This window comes from Megalops cyprinoides, chromosome 11 (assembly GCF_013368585.1).
Source record: "Megalops cyprinoides isolate fMegCyp1 chromosome 11, fMegCyp1.pri, whole genome shotgun sequence".
Taxonomy (NCBI): domain Eukaryota; kingdom Metazoa; phylum Chordata; class Actinopteri; order Elopiformes; family Megalopidae; genus Megalops; species Megalops cyprinoides.
Genome location: NC_050593.1, coordinates 17,465,371 through 17,489,497, shown reverse-complemented (window position 1 = coordinate 17,489,497; position 24,127 = coordinate 17,465,371). Strand labels below are relative to the sequence as shown.

The 24,127-nt window shown below is 44.7% G+C and overlaps 1 protein-coding gene across 2 annotated transcripts in view; it reads left to right on the top strand.

Moving 5' to 3' along the window:
• Positions 1-24,127, top strand: part of LOC118785518 (radixin-like) — a 34,432-nt gene that overhangs the window by 8,076 nt on the left and 2,229 nt on the right. The window contains exons 3-12 of one of the 2 annotated variants that reach the window (XM_036540230.1): positions 6,396-6,479; positions 10,953-11,048; positions 12,845-12,967; positions 13,747-13,898; positions 14,933-15,016; positions 15,298-15,444; positions 17,253-17,349; positions 18,622-18,785; positions 19,269-19,399; positions 23,722-23,882. In XM_036540230.1, coding sequence (XP_036396123.1) covers positions 6,396-6,479; positions 10,953-11,048; positions 12,845-12,967; positions 13,747-13,898; positions 14,933-15,016; positions 15,298-15,444; positions 17,253-17,349; positions 18,622-18,785; positions 19,269-19,399; positions 23,722-23,882 — 1,239 coding nt within the window. Of the gene's footprint in view, positions 1-6,395; positions 6,480-10,952; positions 11,049-12,844; positions 12,968-13,746; positions 13,899-14,932; positions 15,017-15,297; positions 15,445-17,252; positions 17,350-18,621; positions 18,786-19,108; positions 19,156-19,268; positions 19,400-23,721; positions 23,883-24,127 lie in introns of those variants that run through there. The other variant, XM_036540229.1, reaches the window with a different exon arrangement.

Genomic DNA, 24,127 nt, shown 5'->3' with positions numbered 1-24,127 from the left:
TCACCGTGGGGCGGTATAGTGGTTGGTAATTGGCCACTGTCAGTGCAGTGCTGTTTCATTGGCCGTGGGGGAGAACGCACCGCCGAAGCCCGCTGCTGTGACCGCAGTGTGTCAGCTGTGTTTGTCTGCTGTACAATACAGACGCTGCTGTACGGGAGGGATTCTCTGCCTGATTGCAGAAAGTAGGCCCCAGCCAGACGCTGTTGTAAGGCAGCTGTCCGAATGACCTCCTGCTTCGTTTCTTCCTCCGGCAATTCAGTCAAGCTTCGCTGGAAAAAATATGTGCGGAGGTCGTCCTTCTGGCAGAGGTGTCTGTGGGCCATTGTGATGGCGAGTCGCCGTAGCTGCAGCGTTATAGGGAATATTGTGATAAGGGCTGTGGTGATGAAGCTGCTCCGGGTTCACCTCGCTGCTCTCCCCCCTTCCACTGGAATCCTCATTCTAAAACTCCTTCTCTGCATCACCTAGGGACTCTCCAGGTCTTTCACTTTCACAGGGTTAATCTTGCACTGTGTGGTGTTTTAATCATTTTTATTGCGTGGCTGTTCATGTAATTATATTAAATGGAGCCTGCGGCCTAGCAGGCATGTTATTAGGCTGTCCTGTGCAGGGACGTCTTTGGAGTGGGCAGTGGTATGGCCTGCTGCTCTGCACAGGTATTTAGCTGAACCCCTCACACAGGATCCAGGGCTGCCCGATCCAGGATACTGTTCGCTCTGCGCAGTCGTGTGGCTGCTATCTGGGGAACGGGGCGGTAGGTAGTGAAGAGGGTTTTAATGCTGTGCCTAAGGGTTGCATTCTTGCCCTTCTCAGCGAAAGAGTGAGTCTCAGGCACCGCAAACAGAAGGAGCTGCGGCTTTCTTTAGCCGTTTGACATGTTTGCTTCCCATGTGAGGAGCCTGAGGAGACAGCTGTGCCTGTTTACCAGTAGCAGGATGTAGAGGATGGACCTGGAGCCTTCAGACTTCTTCTCCAGCTCTTGTATTTGTGTGTGTGTGTGTGTGTGTGTGTGTGTGTGTGTGTGTGTGCGCACGTAGCCACCTGTGCTTCTCACTGAGTGCAGGTTTGTGTGATTGATGCTGTAGGTCTCCCAAGGGCAGTCTTCCAGATATGGCATGTTAGTGTATACCATCACAACAGCCCTACTCTGCTTCAGTACTGTAAGACCCAGAACAAACTGCTGAGTTTTACCTGGTACTAAACATCTTATGTGTAGAACACTTGAGTTGTGTTTATAACAGGGCACTACATTGTAAAGATTTACAGTTGCCCATACAGAAACTCCACACACAGAGGGATGTTTGGCCCCTCTATATGTGTCCACACTGCTGTGTACTTGTATTGTAGGCATTAGGTGCTTCTAATTTAACATTTACCATTTAAGAATCGCCTAACCTTTGCAGTTGCTAGGTAGTTGCCTTCTACTGGGCTTAGCCTGCGACATTTCAGCCTGTGTACAGTATGCTAGAATTCAGAGCTATTTAGGGTGCATTTATCCTGAAGCAGACTCGGAGCTCAGGTAAAAGTGGGACCAGTCAATTTCCAGGGAAAGGAATAGCCAGCCACATCCCAGGAAAAACAAACTGGAGATCTGGAGCCGCAAAAAAGTACAGACCACTGCAGAACCAATGTTTAAGATGTGTGGCTGGTGAATGAACATCTTTATGTATTTCTCTGGTGAGTGATCAGGTTGTTTGGCACACAGATTTACATCTTGCCCTGATTTGCGTCCACGCCGAGTCATTCCCCAGCTTTTACGTAATATACATCGTAGTATTGATCATCTATGCTATACTCACGTGAGTATATTTATGGCAAATATGTATATAGTATTAGTATTATATAAATGTTTAACTTAGTTTCATATTTATCTGGCCTGTTGTGTGAGGAAAAATTCATTTCTATCCAGGAACAAAACCCCCATGAAACTGTGTCTCTAGGAAAAGAGGATTCGGTGCACAGTGATCTGATTTGCAACTGGGCTTCCGAGAATACGTTTGTGTCATAGACTCAGGCAGCGTCTGAACTGATTTCACTATGTCACCACTGTACTGTTGCACAAGTAAAAATTCCTGTGTGCAACATTGGTGTGATTCTGATTCTGGCTGAGATTGAGAGTATGGCTGTGCATTATCTGCAAAGTGGTTGTGAGTGAAGTAGCAATACATGCAATGCTTTTATAGTCAACTCCAGCATTGCAGCTTTTTAGAACTAGTCCTACAAGTTTGTCTGCCAGACCCTGAGACTTATCTGCCCTGCTGACTCCGAACAGTGCTGCTCTCATGAACTCTATCCATTCCCCCTTAAGCCAACTGGAAGCATTTCAGAATCAATATTACAGTTTGGAAAAAAAACGAACTGGATATGTCTCTTAAGTACTGCCAAAAGGACATTTCAAAACCATGCTTAAGGCAAACGTAATGCTTCCTTAACATCTACTAGTCTTGTGTGCTGTGTTGAGCATTTTTATGTGTTTTGTTTTCTGTTTTTTGAGCGAGAATTTTGCTTATGCATGATTTTTCAGTTTTAATTTGTGTATTCCTAGACAAAATATGGAAATATAATTCTTATTGCTAACATGACTGCTTAGCTACTTGTACATTTTTACAGTTAAATAATGTATTTTCTGTGATGCTGCTGTAAGCAATATTTGGAAGTTGTCGGTTTACCAGTTTCTGTTTGTAGTGCAACAGAACTGATATGTTGGAATGCAAATAAGTGTACATTTCTGGACTTTATTTGGGGAAAAAGGCACGTTTCATCGTGACAGCAAGGGATGTATGCTTGCCGTTTTCCTGTGGTGAACAGAGGGACAGGATGAAGAGTGTTAACTGCAGTCGGTCCTCTGAGGTTCCTCTCAGGCTGTTGCATGTACAGTCTTGTGGTCAAACTGGTAGCAGTGTGGCGTTACTGAGTAACTGTTGAGTAACGGGCACGCGTGTGGTTGAGAAGTATCCTTTTGAGTAGCTGACGTGAGTGCTGTTACATTGTACTTGTGCTGTTTGTGTTGGTGGATATTAATATTAATGTATCTAGTTCACACACAAAAGTCGTCCTCAGGCCTTTCCCCTTCTCATACAGCATGCAACTCAATACCTCCTACACTTCCACTGGAATCTCATCACAATGCAGTCTCCCTGCGCATAGGCTGCAGTCATTCTCTTCATTCTGTAAAGCTTCACAGCACTGTTACTGCTGTAGCATGCATTTAACCTACTGTTACTGCTGTAGCATGCATTTAACCTACTGTTACTGCTGTAGCATGCATTTAACCTACTGTTAATACTGCAGCATGTACCATATTTACTGTTAATACTGCAGCATGTATTTAACCTACTGTTAATACTGCAGCATGTACCATATTTACTGTTAATACTGTAGCATGTATTTAACCTACTGTTAATACTGCAGCATGTACCATATTTACTGTTAATACTGCAGCATGTATTTAACCTACTGTTAATACTGCAGCATGTATTTAACCTACTGTTACTACTGCAGCATGTATTTAAAATACTGTTACTGCTGTAGCATGCATTTAATCTACTGTTAATACTGCAGCATGTATTTAACCTACTGTTAATACTGCAGCATGTATTTAACCTACTGTTACTACTGCAGCATGTATTTAAAATACTGTTACTGCTGTAGCATGCATTTAACCTACTGTTAATACTGCAGCATGTACCATATTTACTGTTAATACTGCAGCATGTATTTAACCTACTGTTAATACTGCAGCATGTACCATATTTACTGTTAATACTGTAGCATGTATTTAACCTACTGTTAATACTGCAGCATGTACCATATTTACTGTTAATACTGCAGCATGTATTTAACCTACTGTTAATACTGCAGCATGTATTTAACCTACTGTTACTACTGCAGCATGTATTTAAAATACTGTTACTGCTGTAGCATGCATTTAATCTACTGTTAATACTGCAGCATGTATTTAAAATACTGTTACCACTGTAGCATGTACAATTTCTACTGTTACTACTGCAGCATGTATTTAATCCAGTGTTACTACTGCAGTATATTTTTTTAGCAAAGCTGCAGTATTTGTAAACTCATTGGAAATAATTTCTCTCCATTCTTTTACTAGTTTGTTTTTGGCTTAATCAGTTTTTCAGACCAAAATCTGAATCACAGAGATGGGGTTATTTATATGACGTTCAGGCCTCCCCGGTACGAACTGGTACAGAGAGAATGCCGGGTGTTCCATGAGGTCAGGTACCAAATGTACTCCTGCCAGACATTCATCGTGTCCTCCCCCACCCAGGCTCAACAGTGAGGTGTACTTTTATTTACACCCTGGAGGCCCTCACACAAAGCTATTAGCGATCACTCACTCCACCCTCCTTTGGGATGAGAGGTGTTTGATTTCCCACTATGGGATCAGAATTTATTTTGCCTGGAGAAAGTCTGAGTATGGTTAATATGCCTCTGTGTGTGTGTGTGTGTGTGTGTGTGATTGCAAATTCTGAATCCAGATATGTTTGTTTTGATTGGGAGCCAAGCTGTACAGAGACACTCTCTTTCTAACTGGAAATGTCCCTCACAATAGTCTGTTACCTTTGTAACATCCCATGTATCCCAAGAGCCCATTTTATTCTCCTGAAGCATTCCGGTTTCCAGGACTGATATGCACAGTGGAAGGGGGCCCTCATGGAGTAAGCCTGGGTTTATACCAAGCATTGCCACACTGCTTGCAGCGCACAGGCCTAGCACTGAAACAGCCTTTGTCCTTCAGAGTCAAAATAAAGTCAAGCATTTCTTGTGCTGAGGTTGAAATCTTGGGGCCAACAATCCAGCACTATCATGTGAACTGGTAGAATATAGTGACCTACAGATTGACTGATAAAAATTCAAACTGCTGGGGTCCATGGGTGAAAAGCTAGAGATAGCAAAGGGAGGTCCTGTTAGTTCATCTCATTGGGAGAGAGACTCACCTTTGCGGGCTGCATCTTGGTTCCCTGAATGGGGACTTCTCTCCTCTCTCCTAGCACTGTACACCATTTTGTGCTTGCATAGCAGCTTTTGGTCACTTTTGTACAGAGGAGAATTCTATATTTTAGCACTACATTTATTCTTTGAATGTTTTGCTTGCTTGTATGTGTGCTAATGCTGATGTTTATGCTCCTTATGGTGCGTACTGAATGTTCCTTAATGTGTAAGCCACTCTGGGTAAGAGCATCTGCGAAGTGAATGAATGTAAATGAGAGAGGGATACTGATAGAGCTTGTATCCATTGGCCAGACTGACCCCAGTGGATGTCTGAACTGCTACCTAAACTGTGACCTTATGTTACCTTGAGGTGCTGTACCTGGAGTGAGCCATATTCAGCCATGCCTCACCCACAGCTGGTTACAGGTGGAAAGGGTTGTGTGGGGGAGGCAGTTGCTGGTGTTTTTGTCCCATTGCAGACTTCCAGCAATCACTTTTATTCCTGCACACTCTGTCTTTGGCCTGGTTCAGGAATGCAGGCTTACTTTAGACTGAGAGAGAGAGAGAGAGAGAGAGAGGGAGAGAGAGGGAGGAAGAGAGGGAGAGGGAGAGGGAGAGGGAGAGGGAGAGGGAGAGGGAAAGAGAGAGAGTAGGGGACAGGCGGAGATTGGTAGAGGCAGAGAAAGGGAGAGGACAGGAATGCAAGTGTTTGTGCCAGTGAGAGTGTGGCAGAGTGCTCCCTGGGCAGTGGGACTGGTCATCACCCCGAGGGCACCCACAGCAGCCCATAATGAGCTTCTCTGCTCCCTGTCATCAGAAGTCTATTCTAGGAGGCCATTAGGAAGTGGATCACCTGCCCTCCGAGAGTCTGCCGAGTACCCTTTGCGGATACCGTTCACACACAGATCCGATTCCACTACACACATTTTCAGATTCCTGGCCGCTAGCTTCCCCACGTGCTAACCCTGACTGCTTCCTTTCAGACAGCGTTGTGTACTGTAAGCCACTCGCACAGTGCTGTGCGTTAGCACTCAGCAGGCTTGACGCTGCTCGGAGGGTCTTGCTGTCTCATCACAATGCCAGTGATGGATGACTCAGATATCTGCCTTTGTGCTCATCCCCTAGGTCTTTTCAACAATATTTGTTTTGTGAGCGTATCGGAGAGTGCGTCCTCTGGCTACGGGTTCATTCTCTGTGTGGATTTCGGTGAATGCTGTCAACAGGTGTGCTGTAGGCCAGTGTGGACGGGTCCAGGTTCCGGGCGGGAGCACTGTTGTTTCACCCTTGAGCTCAGTTGCTCTTGTAAACTAAACCCAGCCGGGTAAAGGCTACCGTAGATGGAAAACAAATGTATAAGTGTAGTCACTGGCTCTGGATGAAAGCGACAGCTTATTCTGGCAGATGAATAATGTAATAAAAAATGTTTTTCTTTTTCCGTGTAGATCAACGTCCGGGTCACCACGATGGATGCGGAGTTGGAGTTTGCCATCCAGCCCAACACCACTGGCAAACAGCTCTTTGACCAGGTCAGTCGGGGTTTAGATATATGCGCCTTAACTTTAATCTGTTCTGTGTGGGGTTTATGTATGTTCAGCTTAAGGTGGAGTCGGTGAGCATGGGATCTTACATACATGGGATCTTACTCCTGTAAACTGTGACCAGGGAAAGCATACAGCTAATTGATGCTGTGAGCTGTGTTCTTTTGTGAGTTTTTTGGGAGTCATAACATTCCAGTACAAAAGCCTAAAGGGTTATACACTAATGGGTTATGTCTTATTTTTATCTGGGTCTTTTCTTGTAGCGGATGACCTTTAGAATAATCCCAGATAGTGTGTCCTTGTCTTGCTGTGAGGGACGGGGACTGTCTGGAGCAGATCAGAATCAAAGAGGCCTCTGTCCTGAGCACACTTGAGTGAAAGACTGATGTGTGTGGTGACGGGGGCGGCAGGTTCATTGTTGATTGTTAGAGGGGAGAAAGGGTAGTTTTCACCAGTGCTGGGTAGGATACGACTGAGTAGAGGGTGTGGGGTGATTCTCTCTCTGTGATTTTGACATAATGAGTACATTGCAGACTATGAGGTGACTGGGGTCAGGTAGTTCAGTCTCACTGCTGTAGGCCGGTGTCTGTGTGGTGGGATTGGCTGAGTCTCTTGCTGTGCGTTCAGTGCAGTGAATTGAGAAGATAGCTGTTTCGTGGGGAACAAGAAACTTTCATACCACACAGGACACCTTTGTGTGTGTGCGTGTGTGTGTGTGTGTGTGTGTGTGTGTGTGTGTGTGTGTGTGTGTGCACGCAAGTGTGTGAGCTTTGGAGATAGGTGCCAGTGCTGCTCTGTCTGTGTAGCTGTGTGCCTCTCTACTTCCAGCTTTTTTTTTTTTTTTTTTTGCAGGATTTTTGCACTGAAGCGTAAACCGCAATTTCCCAAATGCGCTTTGTGATTGTCAGTCACTTCCATATATCTGCTGTGCTGTTTGTGTTCATGTGTCTAGCAGCACATGAATGATGCCGCAGAGGATGGATCAGCTATGCTAGAGTTCACTGAGGCTCTGGATGGAGTGTACCACTTTGCCTTGGGGGGGGGTTGATGAGGTGGGCTGGTTCAGTGTCCAAAGTGAATCAAAGATGCTTTCTTTTTGATGATGTTTGTTGGTTTTTGTGGACAAGGACACACTATTTGTTTTTTAAAATGATGATTATGATGATTATTATTATTTGTAGTAATAGCAGTAGTAGTGGTATTTCAGCAATATTTTTTTCTTGTCATTGACTCACGTGAATCCACTTCAGATAAGTTCAGTATATACTGGATTGATTGAGATGAAATAAAATCCCTTTTTTTGAATAGTGTGTGTTGTGTATATATGGAACTATACACATATACATTTAGAAGAAATCTGCAACAATGTTAACTTAGACTCATTAAAGGAGAGTGTGAGCATTAACTTAAAAATTAGAGGACATGAAAACTGGAGCCCCTGTCGCATGTGATTTTCAGCTAAGAAGTGAAAATTCAGACGTTTTCACTAGCATAAATAGGTTTGCCGGTATTTAACATTTATTTTTTTATTATGCCATTTTTATCTTACTTTAAATCAAGCTGAATAATTTATTGGTTCAGAATGATTATTCAATCCATGAACAAGCTAATCTAGCTTCCCAGGCCTTTTGTTGGAGGATAAGACTGTCTGGGCAAGCTAGACAAGGTAAGAACGAAAGGTTATCTTATTTTTGGGGGGAGTTAAGTAGAGCCCTGGCTAGGTAAGGGACAGGAGAGGAGGAGTGTCCCCTGTCCCTCGTCAGGGATTGTGGGACTCACTCAGAGTGTGTGTGGACTCTCTCCTGATTCCTCCTGTCACTGGCCTCTGAGGAAGCCTGAGGGCAGAGTGTGACTGAGGTCATGCGCAGCGTCTTACTTGTCTAGGCAGACAGGCAGGCAGTATGTTACTTTACTAACGGAACGAATAAAGCTGAGATAGTGTCTGGTTGGTGTGGCATTCCGGGAGGTCCTGACAAGCTTTTTGTTGTCCGTTCTCACGTGTGGCAGAGTACAGGGTCGAAGTAGTTTTGTCACCGTTCAGAAATGTCTCCTGCGCCCCTGCGTTTGCGCACGCGCTTGTGTCATAGCTCAGTGGAGACAGTGAAGCATTATGGGTGCAGGAGCTGTGAAGGGCGACGTGAGGTCAAGGTCAGGGTTTCACTGCTGGTTTTCAGGCAGATTCTCCTGCTCTAAGAGCCACTAGAGGAGCTAATGAGAGTAGGTTAGCGGTGGTGTTCATGGTTTTAGTTCTCAAAGCAGCTGAAGGTGGTGCCCCGAATCAGAGTAATTTACCTGTCACAGGTAAAACATGTACAGCTAAAAAGAAATAAGCCTTAGCCTAGCCACCTCACTATGACAAATTAATAATTTCCTCTTAATGTTTTCCATGACCCACTAGTAAGCCTGAATAGAAGGCCTCTCAAAATTATTTTATGAGGTATCATGAAATTCAAGATTATATGTGTATGTTATTATCTAGAGTCTCTGCAGTACCCCAGCAGTAAGACATTGTCCCCTACAGGGAAGCAGTGTGGGGTCCAGAGAGCACTGAGCCTTATTTGCTCTAATTGCCATCAGAATGCGAAATCCCTGCTTCAGTCTTCAGTCTGCTGCACGCGCTGTGTGTTCAGAGACAGCATGCTGCGTGCCTGCGTTCCACAGTCCGCATCTTGTTGCCATGAGAATCTCCAGCCTTGTAAAGAATTCACAGTATGAAAGGGGATTCAAAGCCTGAGCTGTCTGCCGGAAGCCCATTAATCACGCACTCCATGTTTTAATACTGTGCAGATTGAATTTAGTTTTATTTTCTCATTCCCTCATTATCTTGTCCAGTCTTTGCCTGAAACTGGTTTGTGCTAAGAGTTTGTGAAATAGTTGCACAGGTGTTTCAGTATTGACTTAAAATAACATTGTATGATTTTAAGTGTCAGGCTTGTAATGTTGTGTATCGGTCTGTATTCCTGCAGTGGACTCTGTGCTTCAGTATCAGTCTGTATTCCTGCAGTGGACTCTGTGCTTCAGTATCGGTCTGTATTCCTGCAGTGGACTCTGTGCTTCATTATCAGTCTGTATTCATTGCAGTGGACTCTGTGCTTCAGTATCGGTCTGTATTCCTGCAGTGGACTCTGTGCTTCAGTATCGGTCTGTATTCCTGCAGTGGACTCTGTGCTTCAGTATCGGTCTGTATTCATTGAAGTGGACTCTGTGCTTCAGTATCGGTCTGTATTCATTGCAGTGGACTCTGTGCTTCAGTATCAGTCTGTATTCCTGTAGTGGACTCTGTGCTTCAGTATCAGTCTGTATTCATTGCAGTGGACTCTGTGCTTCAGTTTCAGTCTGTATTCATTGCAGTGGACTCTGTGCTTCAGTATCAGTCTGTATTCCTGTAGTGGACTCTGTGCTGCAGTATCTGTCTGTATCCCTGGGCTAGGCTCTGTGCTGTGTTAAAAGCTTTTGCACTCTGTGCTACAATGACATTGTACATGGGTATTCATGGTTAGTCAAGCTGGTAAAAAAAAGGAAAGTGGGAGGTTTTTTCTGGTGAGGGAAAAATGTTTGTCGTGAAACACCGAAACCATGGATCTCAGCGTGATTGACAGCTGATTTGAGCCACTCAGGAAGCTTTGCCGTCCAGAAGCACTGCACTTTGATGGCTTCACATTGGTCAAATTATCAGTTGCGATGCGTCAACGTCATGCTTTAATCTGAGATGCAGTTATTTTTCCTTTTCTGTTCTTTCCCCATGAGAGAATTCCGGTGTTGCTGTGACTTTTTCCCCTGCAGCAGGCCTCATGGCACAGTGATTGTTCAGGATTTCACTCATGCACTGGCTGACGGAAATAGAAGCAGGTGCATGATATGAACGCAACAGCTATGAGCTGGCCGCCCCACATACTGTGAAACATGAGCCATCCTCAGGAGGGGTTAATGAGAGGTGTGTCTTCCCCCCCCCACCCCCCTTTGCTTATCCATTTCTGTGTCTGCTTGGAGAATATATATGACTATGCTGTTTATATTGAGGAGTAGAAAAAGAAGGGGAGTTTAAATGAGGGAGTACGGAGATATTTACAATGAGAGGGGATGTTCCAGCACATGGGAAAGGGGAGGATCTAAAGGCACGCTGCAGCTCATGGTGGTGTGTGACAGGGCCAGCGTGCGGATGAAGAGCCAGTCAGGTCATCATCACAGTGCAGTGATGTCACCGTCACCTCCAGGAGCAGCCTCAGAGATCTCGGCTGTGTATCACGTGGCTGTGCGTGGGCGTTACTGTACCTCAGGCTGTAGATGAAACAGAAGACGATGGCAGACAATGGACACCACGGTATCTGAGTTGCCTCCTCCAAACGGTCAAGGTTAAGAAATCTGTGGTTCCCATGACGTTTTCTGCCCAGATGAAAACGGGCCCGTTTCCGCGGTTGCCAGAGTTTTAATTCAGTGCTGTGTGTGTTCTGCCACTGACAGGTAGTAAAGACGGTGGGTCTACGGGAAGTGTGGTTCTTCGGCCTGCAGTACGTGGACAGCAAGGGCTACACCACGTGGCTGAAACTGAACAAGAAGGTGAGCTTTCCTGCAGTCGTTACAGCGAGGCCAGCTTCTCACAGCTGCTCTCTTACAGACTTCCTGAGAACACCACAGGAAGAGAAGATCGCACGCAATGTCCCCCCTGCTCCCATTGGCTGGAGCAGAAAAGCTGAGAGCTGTGGATCTCCCAGCAGGCTGAGCAGCATGGAACTGTCACAATGATCTGTGGTAGAATGTCTTTAACCAGAAGGTGGAAAATATAGAGGTGCGATCTGCTGCTAAGAATTAGGCAAAGCGTCTGTCATTTTAGAACATGGATGTTTGAAGGTAGGAACCAAAGAATTGGTTGAGCTGGATGTTACATTGATGACAACAAACTGATAACTTAAATTGCTTCAGTTAACTGGTTAACTGGTTATAGTCCAGGGAAATTGTTACATTACTGTTACAGTATCACTTGCGTTGTCCATTTTCACCAGGTGTTTTCTAAAGTAACACAGGTCAAGTGCAACAATGGTTTCCCACACTGACTCCCTCCGGTGGCATGTGCATTTTATGAGCACATTTACCGCTGCTAAATTCATGAAATCATTAATGGCAAAATATGTGCTGACTTAATGATCGTCATGAAGACTCAGTTTAAGTTTCTAAAGTGTCTTACAAATCTTGAACATCTCACAACAATGTTGTTGCTACTATTATGCATTATTATTATTATTATTAGTGAAACCTACTTTTTGATCACGTTTCTTACAAAGGCGTTACAAAACGCGTTACAAAGGTTCATGATTTCCTTCTTCTGCGGAGAGTTAACCCAAGGGCAGCCATCTGGCGAGCCAGCTAAACACAGTATGAACAGGCACTACTATTATACGAGCTAGCCGTGACCACTTATGTTATTATTATCTCTGTGTGAGCCTGTTGTCAGTACACTGTAATTACCTGTTGTTTGCTCGGAAGCTCACCTGTGTGTGAGAGTTCCCTGTATGGATTTGTGTGAACAGCGGCAGGTTCACTGTGTGCACCAGCCGTAGCCATGTCAACATGGAAGCAGGGGGAGGAGAGGAGCTGGAGATTCTTAGTGTCCTTCCTTAGATTATCTTGAGGTGCAGTTTGCTACAGAGGGAGGTCATGTTTTCATCCCTTTTCCACATCACAGCTGTCATGATAGTAAACAAACACAGTAGCAACCAGTGCAATGCTAGTCAGAAGTATGAAAGAGCACCTGGTTACTTGGTTAGCAGCTAAGTAACCAGCTAGGTGGAAAAGCAATCCTGCTTAACTGTTTTTAATACCCTGTTGCATTGTTTGTTCTTTTTTGTAAGGTAATTGGTAACTCTCTTTGCATGTGTTTTCCTGTGTCTATTCACTTGTAGCTAAGAAGTAAGTACACAGAAAAAGCCCGTAAAATAAGAGAGAGATCTTACGGTGCTGGTTTTAAGCACTCTTTGGTGGGAGATTCCAGCATTTGCGTGCCATTATGCTAGGCTACTCTCTCCTTTGTTAGCTTCATAAACACAGCCTGCTTCTCTGAAGTAGCCACAGTCTTACTGCATTCAGTCCTAGGTAGCCAAATGTACCTACAGTATAATGACCCACTTTCACCACCACCACACCTATAGCTGGCCGTCATTGGGAATGGCCTTTTTAGTGAGGCCACTGTCTTAACTGTAGGATGTCCACATTGCCCGAACTGTGCATGTCTTCAAGGTTTTCAGCTGCCTTTCAGCTCGAAAGCAAAGAGTATATTTTTGGATGTTGACACGATGAGGTCTTTTTTTTTTAATATGACCAAGATCACTTTTTTTTGATACACGTGATCTTTGTACCAGGTGACCCAGCAGGACGTGAAGAAGGAAAACCCGCTCCAGTTCAAGTTCCGGGCCAAGTTCTTCCCAGAGGACGTGTCTGAGGAGCTGATCCAGGAGATCACCCAGCGCCTCTTCTTTCTGCAGGTGAGGAGAGTCAGTGAGGTTATCATGAGACCTCTTTGGGGCCCGACTAAATGGAAGAGATGGAAATGGAATGCTGTTTCCTGCCTGTCAAACTCCTGAAGTTGGGCCAAACTAAATTAAGACCGTCTTCATTATCCATTTCCATTCATAATATGTTTTCAGCATAGCAGAAATAACAAATTAAAAAAATGCATATCGGTAGGAATTCAGTACCATATCAATAAAAATGATAAAATGCAAAGTACAGTAGATAATATAATCTCTCAAGAATATTAATTTGATCACTAATAAGCAAAGTAGGATTTACGCATCAGTGAATTGTATAGGTGAAATAACACAGTGATATAAATCATTAACAAAAGTACACCATTTACCACTTTCTGTTATAAATATTTATAACAGACACCCTTACACACACACACGTACACACACGTATACACCCCACACTGACACCTACAGTATAGTCATACAGTTGCAGTTGTTCGGTGACATACAGCATACACACAGAGTTAACATATCTCAGTCTCTACTTTTTATACTGCTTCAGAGGCCTGACTGTTAAAGAAGAGGTGCCGTTGTTACTCACCCTGTAACTTCTGAAGTACCTGGTATTGACTGCCTGAGGGCAGTGGTTTAAAGCATGTGTCAGTGTGTGTTTGAGGTCTCAGATGCTATACGCTCTTCTCACTGCTCCTACTCCCTCTGGAGCCCCTCAAACTGCACCTTATGGAGTTCTGAGGGGGGTAACATGAATCTCTCTGTCACGGTAATCCCTGTAGGTGAAGGACGCCATCCTGAACGATGAGAACTACTGCCCCCCGGAGACTGCTGTGCTCCTAGCCTCATACTCAGTCCAGGCCAAGTATGCCGACTTCAACAGGGAGGTTCACAAGCCAGGCTACCTCACAAACGACCGGCTGCTGCCTCAGAGGTAAGAGGCAGTGCTACCAGCTGCCCCAGATCTGAGGCGTCAGGATTACCATCCTCCTCTCATGTAGTTATAGCACAAGTTTTTGGTACACCTTGCATTTCCATCCTGGGTTCCTGGGTTGCTACTCTGTATACTTCTTTAGTTCAAGTAAAAGACAAACAAAGAAAGGACTGTGGTACCTATTGGCTTCAACATCATTAGTCATGCCAATGAATGTGACAAATATAAAGATACTCTCCATCCTGGCATCTTCCAGGTGACTTTACGTTACAATCTGTTGACCTGCAGCAGGTGACAGTACGCTGCACTTGCCATACTCAACTGGATCACTACAGTCCCAGTGTGTTGAGCGGTACAGGTGATATTAGCCTTATTTGGCTGTGCTCTGCTGGGTAGTATCAGCTCCTTTTGGGTGTGCTCTTCAGGGTGATATTAGCTTCATTTGGGTATAGTCTGCAGGATGATAATAGTGTCATTTGGGTGTGGTCTGCAGGATGATAATAGTGTCATTTGGGTGTGTTCTGTTGGGTGACTTTAGCGTCAGGTTGCTGAGCTCCTGCAGTTGGCTCTCTGTACTGCTGAGTGACCACTGAGTAAAAACAGCCTGCACTACTCAGTCTGCATTGAAACATCCACTGGGCCTCTGGAAGCTTTTATGGCCTTCCAGTGAATTATCTTGTTAATTACATTTTATTCCAAAGTCTGTTCAAGAAGCTTTGGCTTGTTATTATCAGGTGTCTACTGTTTTCTGTGTGGCTGTGTCTCTGGTTGTATTCTTCAGGGTTCCTGTGTGTGTGTGACTGTATCTCTGGCTGTGTTCTGCAGGGTGTCTGTGTGCATGACTGTGTCTCTGGCTGTGTTCTGCAGGGTGTCTGTGTGAATGACTGTGTCTCTGGCTGTGTTTGCAGGGTGTCTGTGTGAATGACTGTGTCTGTGGCTGTGTTCTGCAGGGTGTCTGTGTGAATGACTGTGTCTCTGGCTGTGTTCTGCAGGGTGTATGTGTGCATGACTGTGTCTCTGGCTGTGGTCTGCAGGGTTCTGGAGCAGCATAAGCTTACAAAGGAACAGTGGGAGGAGAGGATCCAGGCCTGGCATGCAGAACACAGAGGAATGCTTAGGTACTGTGTGTGTGTGTGTGTGTGTGTGTGTGTGTGTGTCAGTCAGTGAGTGAGTGTGTTTGGAAGCCTATGAGTCTTCATGTATAAAACTGAGCTCACGAGATAGTGCATATAATATATTGTAATTCCTGAGGTTGTGTGCCTTTTCCACATTTTGTAGCTTGCTTCCTTATAAAATGTTCTATTGTGCTTAATAATAGACACAATAGAAAATAATTTGTAAACCTGTTGTCGTACTGTTGGGATGGTTGTTTAAATGCTGCTTAACTGTGTTTGAGCAGAGAGGACGCGATGATGGAGTATCTGAAGATAGCACAGGACTTGGAGATGTACGGCGTCAACTACTTTGAAATCAAGAACAAGAAAGGAACAGAGCTGTGGCTGGGGGTGGACTCTCTGGGCCTCAACATCTACGAGCACGAGGACAAGTGAGTGGGCCGGCCGCTGGTTAACCGGGGCCAGAGCTTTCCACCTGTCTGCGTCTGTGCAGCAGCTCACAAAAAAATGGACCATTATCAGCGCAGCACCAGAGCTTTTAACCAGAACGCTGCAGGTTCCAGTGCCAGTAGGGACACTGCTGTTGCGGGAGTGAGAAAGGTGCTCTAACTTAAATTGCTTGTTAATATCCAGAGGTGGAAATGAATGTCAAGAAGTGCATTTTGTAAGTCGGAGTGCACAAGGGCGTCTGCTAAGCAAACAAATGCAATTTCATGTAACGATGCAAATCTGCTACCCTCGAGTCCAGAGTGGATTGCTCAAAATGCTGTTCAGCACTGTTCCCCTGTGGAGTTAAGGCTGGGAGCATTCCTTTACGTTGCTTTCGTAGCAAATCCCCTCCGCAGTGCGTCTGTCACAGCTTACCGTTGGCATGTTACCCGGTCTCTGATGCTGCCCGTTTTTGCACATTGCTAAGCAAGTGTTTGCTCAGCGAATGGCGATGACAGTGCATCTTTGTGATTCGCAAGCAGCCCAGTGCTGCCTTCCAAGTACACAGCTGTTGATGTGCATCCTCTGCAGGAAGTGACACCTGCCCTGTGTGTGGGAGCACACGGCTCCCTACGCTCTCATGTCACGCTGCACCACTCCTCTACAGTGGGAGACCAGCGTTCTTAGCTTCTCACAGCACCGGTTCTCCGGAATGATTGTTTACCGTTTCAGCACGCACCACCTTGCTCTTCCCCAGACACAGGGAAAACCCTGCCCATTGTTATCGTGTTACTGGTTGTTCTGTGTCTAAAGTGATGTAGCAATCTTAGAATTAGAGGTTTCTGTATGCCAGAAGTACAGTTTAAATACTATAATACAGAGATATTAGACTTTAAGTTTTTCCCGTACCAGACATTACAGACGGTACTGTTATATAATGGATTTTCACTGCTACTGGCTATCTGCTATTGTAGTATATCCAGACCTTGGAATAAGAGGGTTCTATCTAATAAAAGATCGGTTTGGAGCCTCAAGGTTATCACATGCCACTTTTCAGTTATATGTTGTATTATGTTCCTCAGTTAGTTTTCTTAGAAATTAATGTATGATTGCCTTAAAGGGGAAACTGCACAGGAGCATTTATCAGATAAAAAAATAATTCTGAGGTCTGAATTGTGGAATGGGTTATGGGATATAATTGCATGCTAGGACATTACATTGTCTCCTGACAGATTGCATACATTGATGGATATATACAATGATCGGCACAAAAGTTTGTAGAACTCAGGTGAAATCATACATTTTTTGCTCCCACTCAGAAATAGTTTTTTAGCTCTGTATCACTGTGTGTATACAGAAACCAGTGAACATACTGCTGCATGAAAAGCAAGCTCATAATGTCTTCAAATTATAGAATGTTACCTTTTCAGGAGCTTCTGACATGAAAGGAAAGATTTGTTATTTAAAGTGTATAGGGGAAGCACAATGACCACAGCGATAGCATGTACCTTCAGCTGACACCATATTGAAGCTGAACCGTCATTAACTATCTGTCTTCTTCCTGTGAGTGCTGTTTGAACTCAAAGTCCTATCGGTGTGTTCAGTATTGCAGTCAGAGGACAATGAGGACACACTTGCACTGTATTGCCCTCTGCTGGCTGTTCCTCTTTCCACTCCTGCAGAATGTTGCCATTATTGGGCCTTAAGGAATAAAGCTGAAAATGAGCTTTTGTTGAAATTGTGCCTCTCCTGAATGTTGCCCTGTCTGTCTCTTGTTATATTAAATGGTGCTTTTTTCCTTTTTATCCAGACTGACACCAAAGATTGGTTTTCCCTGGAGTGAGATCAGAAACATTTCTTTCAATGATAAGAAGTTTGTCATTAAACCTATCGACAAGAAAGCTCCAGTAAGTCTAAGACACATTTTCCTCTCAGTTCTTTTGCACCTTGCACCTCGAGTAAAGGAAGGCTTTTCATTTATAGCGCATTGAACAGGTTTTAAAGCTTAAATTTCCAGTGTTTTCCAGATGAAGATACATTAAATGCTCTACTTGATTTGCATAAAACTACAGTCCCGAGGGAGGCCTTGAAAGGACGTGCACACAATTCATGCCTCCCAGACCTTTCTGAGTCAGCAGCTTCTCTTGGGAAACAATTACAGTGGAATTTGAGCAAGCGTTCTTTTTGCTTTGATGGCAACTGGATTAATACATAGAGTCATCAGTGTTTGTTCACAGACTGTGAAGGTAGTGGTGAACACACTAAATGAACCTGCACTTACCAAGGGTCCCTGTCTGGACTCAGAGTTTCAGTATAGGCATGAACGTATGGAAGGAGGGTCTGCACGTAGCTTTCTACATGCGGCACTCTGCAGAATCTCGCACCTGTGCCGGGTAGAGGGAGAGGCTGTGCTTGGTTCACATGCAGCAGATCTGATCATTGTGACTGGGCATGCCACTCAGTCTGGCATTTGGGAGCAGCATTTTAAGGCAGGTATTGTTACTTATACAGGGTGTGTTTCTGCGATTGGTAAACGTGGTGAAAACAAAGCTAGAGCCTTGACACGTTCAAAAGAGTTCAAAGGCTTCACTGACTCCTAGCTAATGGTGACATTATATTTTTTTATTTCTGTAGCGTGTCATCGGGCCATTTAGCTTTACAGGGACTTCTTTCTCTCAGTTCCTTTCATTTGGTTGGTCCACAAGCACCACAGTATTCATTTTAAAAGCCTTACTGTTGATGGACTACACTGTATCTGTAAGACAAAATAGGGTGGCTTATTTTTGGTGAATTACATTGAATGATCAATGTCAAATTTTACTGATAACTAATATCAACTTTTGAAATGGATTGAACTGAACGCTTAACTAAATATTTGCATTCATAGACCATAGATATAATATAACAGTGTTGTTTGAGTTGGTAAATATCTAGTGTGATATTTCTGCGGTGTGACAGTTGGTATATTATTGTGAGGGGAATCGATGTGTGCAGAGGTGTGATAATTCTGATAGATGTGTGCAACATAACAGTATATTTGTGAGAGATATTATTGGATGTATAATTTTTGTGTGCAGATTCGATGTGTGTGCTGTAGGAGCTCTCTCAGAGGAAGAGAGTAAGAGCCGAGCTGTTGGTGGGGTTTCAGCATCGTGTAATCTCTGCTCCCCCCCCGACAGGACTTTGTGTTCTATGCACCTCGGTTGCGGATAAACAAGCGCATCCTGGCCCTCTGCATGGGGAACCATGAGCTGTACATGAGGAGGAGGAAGCCCGACACCATCGAGGTCCAGCAGATGAAGGCCCAGGCCAGGGAGGAGAAGCACCAGAAGCAGCTGGAGAGGTACCGGACGCAGCAGCAGAGCTGTATGACACAACGCAGCTCTGTGACCGCATCACATGACGTAACACAGCTACACATCTGTGTGACATATCACAACACAGCTGTACAACTACTTGGCATGGCACAGATGATGCAGCTGTACGACATTATGACATACGTGCTGCACAGCATGGCACAATAATATAGAACAGACATCCATTGTTATGTGTCAGTCTAACCAGCAGAGGGCAGTGTGGTACTGAGTTAATGCTGCCAGATGAGTGGTTGAAATTAACGTGGGTTCAGTGAACAAACCAGTAGCATTGCCAGGGAAGTGGGAAAGCCAGCAAGGCTGTGTGTCAGAATAGTATGAAGGCCAGCTGGGCTGTGTGTAAGAGAGCAGTTTGAAGACCAGCTAGGCCTTAGAATTGAGAATACTCTTGTATATCGCTAGCCACGCTAGCCACTACCTGTGTTAATATTTCCTCCCTCTTTGTTTTCCAGGGCACAGCTAGAAAATGAGAAGAAGAAACGCGAGTATGCGGAGAAAGAGAAGGAGAGGATAGAGCGAGAGAAGGAGGAGCTGATGGAGCGTCTGAGGCAGATCGAAGAGCAGACGCTAAAGGCACAGAAAGGTAACTGCTTTTATTGTATGGCCCGGGACAGTTTCATTATGGATGCCCACAGCCTGTCTGGGCCCTGAGACACAGTGCCATATTGCCTCCCTTCTTTTCATAAAAAGCTTGAGATCCTATATTTATTTATAAAGATCTCAGATCAAGAGAGCAGTAAATGCCTAAACAAAGCAAAGCGACAGCAGTGCTCTTTTAGCTCTCAGTGTATGTGCACTGCTTTCACATGAGCTCTCTGACGTGTGCCTTATCTGCTAAAATGAGGTGCAAGGAATTGCTTCACAGTGGCTGAATGTTATACGTGTATACTTCCCTTGAGATTACATTACATCATTGTCATGTAGCGGATGCTCTTATCCAGAGCGAGTTACATAGGTTACAGTTTTACATGTTTTCCATTTATACAGCTGTGTATTTACTGAGGCAATTGTATGGTAAGTACCTTGCCCAAGGGTACGGCAGAAGTGCCACAGCGGGGAATTGAACTGGCAACCTTTCGGCTATGAGCCCTCCTCTTAACCACAACACCACACTGCTGCTTGGTGTGTGACGTAGGTGTGTGATGTGTGTGATGTAGTTTTAGCATCAGCCAGAATGATTCAAATCCAATGAGCAGTGTCCTTCCCTGAACACGCCCTTTCACTAAAAGAGCGATCAAAAGGGGAATGGGAACATGGAATGTGACACGGCTTGAGGGTACAGTGCCGGACGTCAGTGGATGAGTGAATTACATGGAAGCTGGCCCACAAACTAACAAACACACCCTGCAAAGATTTGCAAAATCATTCTATAAAAGAAAATTGGTGCAGCTGTGCAGAGATGCTGGGTACAGCCCATGTTCCAGGCATTGTGCCCAGGGATGCCGCAGAATTCTTATGAGTGATGCGTCAGAGTTGGGGAGAGTGGAACTGCAGGAGTGACTTTTTTCCCATTTCTCAAAAAAATGTTACTTGATAAGTAACATTTTTTTGGGTGGAGAATAGTCCAGGCTTCAGTATGGGGGGGGGGGGGGGGGGGGGGGTTCAAAGCTCAGTCCTGTGTTGGAGCAGATGGTTGAGGGAGGGAAGAGAGTTCAACTTCCTAACAGCCTGGTGGATGAAGCTGTCCTTCAACCTTGAGGTACGGGCCTGGAGGCTTCTGAATCTCCTCCCCGATGGGAGGGGACTGAAGAGCGTGTGCGAAGGATGAGTGGGGTCGGCAGCAATGCTCTGTGCTTTACGCGCTAGGCGTGTGTCGTAGATGTCCAGGGGGGAGGGGAGTGAGGCACCAGAGATCTTTTCTGCTGCATCCACTATGCGCTGCAGGGTTCTCCTGTTGGCGGTGGTGCAGCTCCCAAACCACACAGTGATGCAGTTGGTAAGGATGCTCTCAATGGTGCCTCGGTAGAAGGAGCACATGATGGGAACTGGGGCTCTGGCTCTCCTCAGTTTGCGGAGGAAGTAGAGGCGTTGCTGAGTCTGAAGCATGGAGACACAGACTGTGTGATACACTCCATTGATTAGTGAACATCTGATAAATAGCAATATGTTCAATGAATTTGGCTACCTTATTGCGCTTTATTCTTTGGTCTTACACACATACACAGTAAGATCTTAGGTTTTCTCTGAAAACAATAACTACTTTGCTAGAAAAATCAAAAGGAAAACATTTTTGTAACACATTATGTTAATGCTATCGCCTGAAATGGGAGGTCAGTGTGGTGATTCAGTGGTCCTTTTGACAGCAAAATTCCCTACACTTTAAACAGTATCAGGTGCGAAAAGTCACAAAGTGTCTCAGACCACTTTGCCAGCTAGCTACCTAGCTGGCTAGAGATCTGGAGCAAAATATTACAAAACCCTCTCTTTGTGGCAATGGCAAAGGCAGCAGAGACAAGATCCAGCTGGCAGATCATGAGGGTGTGGCATGAAAAAACCCCAGGCCTTGTTTAGATGGTATGGGGTTGACAGTGTAGTGCAGAACTGTATCTATGGCTTTCCAGCGCACAAGGTGGCAATTTATGATGCCGGCCCTTCTCTGAAGACCTGGAAGTTGCACCAGTCCACACTGCAATCCCAGGTATGCTGAAAATAACAAATGCTCTTGGTCCTGGCCATGTAGTTGCTTCAGCTTATGTCTGGGTACATCCTGGCATCAAACCACCAAAAGTCCAAGCCCTCAGAAGGCAGTGGGAATATTTTGTGTAGCTGGCTGGTAAATTGTCCAATGGCTTGGCAACACTTTCCTGCTTTTGTGAACGTTTCAAGTTTGCACCTTTGTGAAAATCTTCACAAGCCTCTATGGGGTAGGAGGGTAGGATTTCACCTTCTGTGAACAGTGAATATAGCCAGCTCATTTTATTTAAGAATACTGTCATCTCTGTTCCAGAGCTGTTTTGTTTTCTCGGAAGTATCCACTCAGCTTTAGTAATCACAGTGTGTGTCTTGTGACTGTGTTCTGCAAAGAGGAGTAAATCCTCTTGAGGATTGAATCTGTTGGCTGCCAAGATCCAGGCAAGGGTGTCTGGTGTTCCAGGGACGTTTGCATTAATTCAACTGCTGCCCATTTTAAGAGCTTTGTGGGTGCATACTTTTAGTCTGTATCCAAAACATTGAAAAACACTCAAGTGAGACATGCAAAAAAGCCTGGCATATGAGAATAACCACAAATATTTAATCTAGGAACAGTCATCATAGAACAGACCCTGAATGTTTCTTGGTAAAGGTTCCACAGCAGTTTCCTGATCAGAATTCCATTAGAATTTCATCAGAATTTCCCCGGAACAGAGGTACGGAACACTGATCATAGCAGATGTGAGAAGCAGCGCAGTTTGCGATAGAGTGTGTGAAATGGTTGTAACAGACGTGATTTATAATGGTGCGAGTTTTTTTGCATTCATGTCCATTTCTATTAGTCCCACCATCCTGCTCTTTCAGTGTTTTGCTAGATATTGGCCTTGCTAGATATTGGCCTTCTTACAATGACTCTGTCATTGTAAGAAAACATATTACACTGTGTTATTGGACAGTGTGTCATCACAAGATGTCAGAGCACATTAAAAAGGAAAACAGTACGAAACCATAACTTAATGAAAGAAAATGTAAGAGTGACCCCACTCCCAGCCGTGGGAGGTTGTGATGTCAGTAAGAAGTGAGAGGCTAGCGTTCCATTGAAAGCCACTGCCTTATGCAGTCACAGAATCCCCTTCACAATCTGATCTCTTATTTCCTGACATTTCCCGCAGATACTCCCTGTGCATTCAGTAATGTCTTCCCTGCTCTCTCTTACTATTGATAACGCAAAGCAAATATCTGATGGCGTTCAGATGTGATGTTGTGTTGGTCCTCAGTGTTCACTGTGCTCAGTGGAAAAATTGTTTAATACTAATGTAAAACACATATGAACAAGCTTGGATTAGCCACACAGTTTGCACTTACAGGGCTTTCTGAATGGGTCTCCCACTGGCGGAGTAATTCACACTTTCAGTACAGGTGCCAGTAGGCGAGTGATTCTTTGAAATATGATCTCTTACTGCTAGTACATGTATTACAGCTCTCAGAAATTGTTGCTGGTCTGACTGTATTACCTAGATATGTGCAGTATTACAGTATTATTGCAGAATCAGGGAGCTGTGGCTGATGCTTTGAAATTGGGGAGCTGTACTGTGTGTCCCCACCTCAGGAACTGCTAACTATCTGGGACTCATGGTGCACACCACTTCACGCTGCTCCATAAGGTTATAAAGCAGGTGCCATAATTCCAGTACTCATTCTTTTATGAGGGGGAGCTATATTGTTATTATTGAATGATATTTTATAATTGGTCGTTGGCCTTCCCTCACTGCTTTAGAATCCCTACCCTGTTCTTAACAGAAATTGGTGGAAATATTTAAACACCATGTGCAGCTCTGCAGCCCAATAGGTATTTGGAAGAGCATATTCTTGTTGTTTGTAGGAATTTGAGACACTATGATCTAAGGTATTATTGTTTGATTTCAATGTACATGCTCTGACTCTTACCAGGACTCATGGGAAACTCCTTGCAAACTTGGAAAGGTTATGGAAGAAACTCACTCAGGTTTAAAATGATATTAGGCATTACTTTAACTCACATCATTTTTATTTCCCTGAATAAAAACATGTAACCTCAAAACTCCTGCATGTCAGTGACAATTGGTCACAGCCAGGCAAGAGAGTCTGTTTTTGCTGTTTTTGCTTTCTCCAGTAACATTCAGGCAGGTACTCACTCTGTAAGGTAGAAGAATGACTCTGGTCAAAAATTAGCTGCGTCGCTGACCAAACATACTAGCGGTACTCAGAGCCCTGCCACCTGTATGTGTACGGCAGAACTAGAGGAGCAGACACGCCGGGCCCTGGAGCTGGACCAGGAGAAGAAGAGGGCCAAGGAGGAGGCCGAGAGGCTGGAGCAGGAGCGGCAGGCTGCAGAGGAGGCCAAGGCTGCACTGGCAAAGCAGGCTGCAGACCAGATGAAGAATCAGGAGCAACTGGTGTGTGTGTGTGTCTGTGTGTGTGTGTGTGTGTGTGTGTGTGTGTGTGTCTGCGTGTGTTTCTGTGTGTGTGTATGTGTGTGTCTGTGTGTGTGTGTCTCTGTGTGTTTCTGTGTGTGTGTGTGTCTGCGTGTGTGTGTGTCTCTGTGTGTTTCTGTGTGTGTGTTTCTGTGTGTGTGTATGTGTGTGTCTGTGTGTGTGTGTCTCTGTGTGTTTCTGTGTGTGTGTGTGTGTCTGCGTGTGTG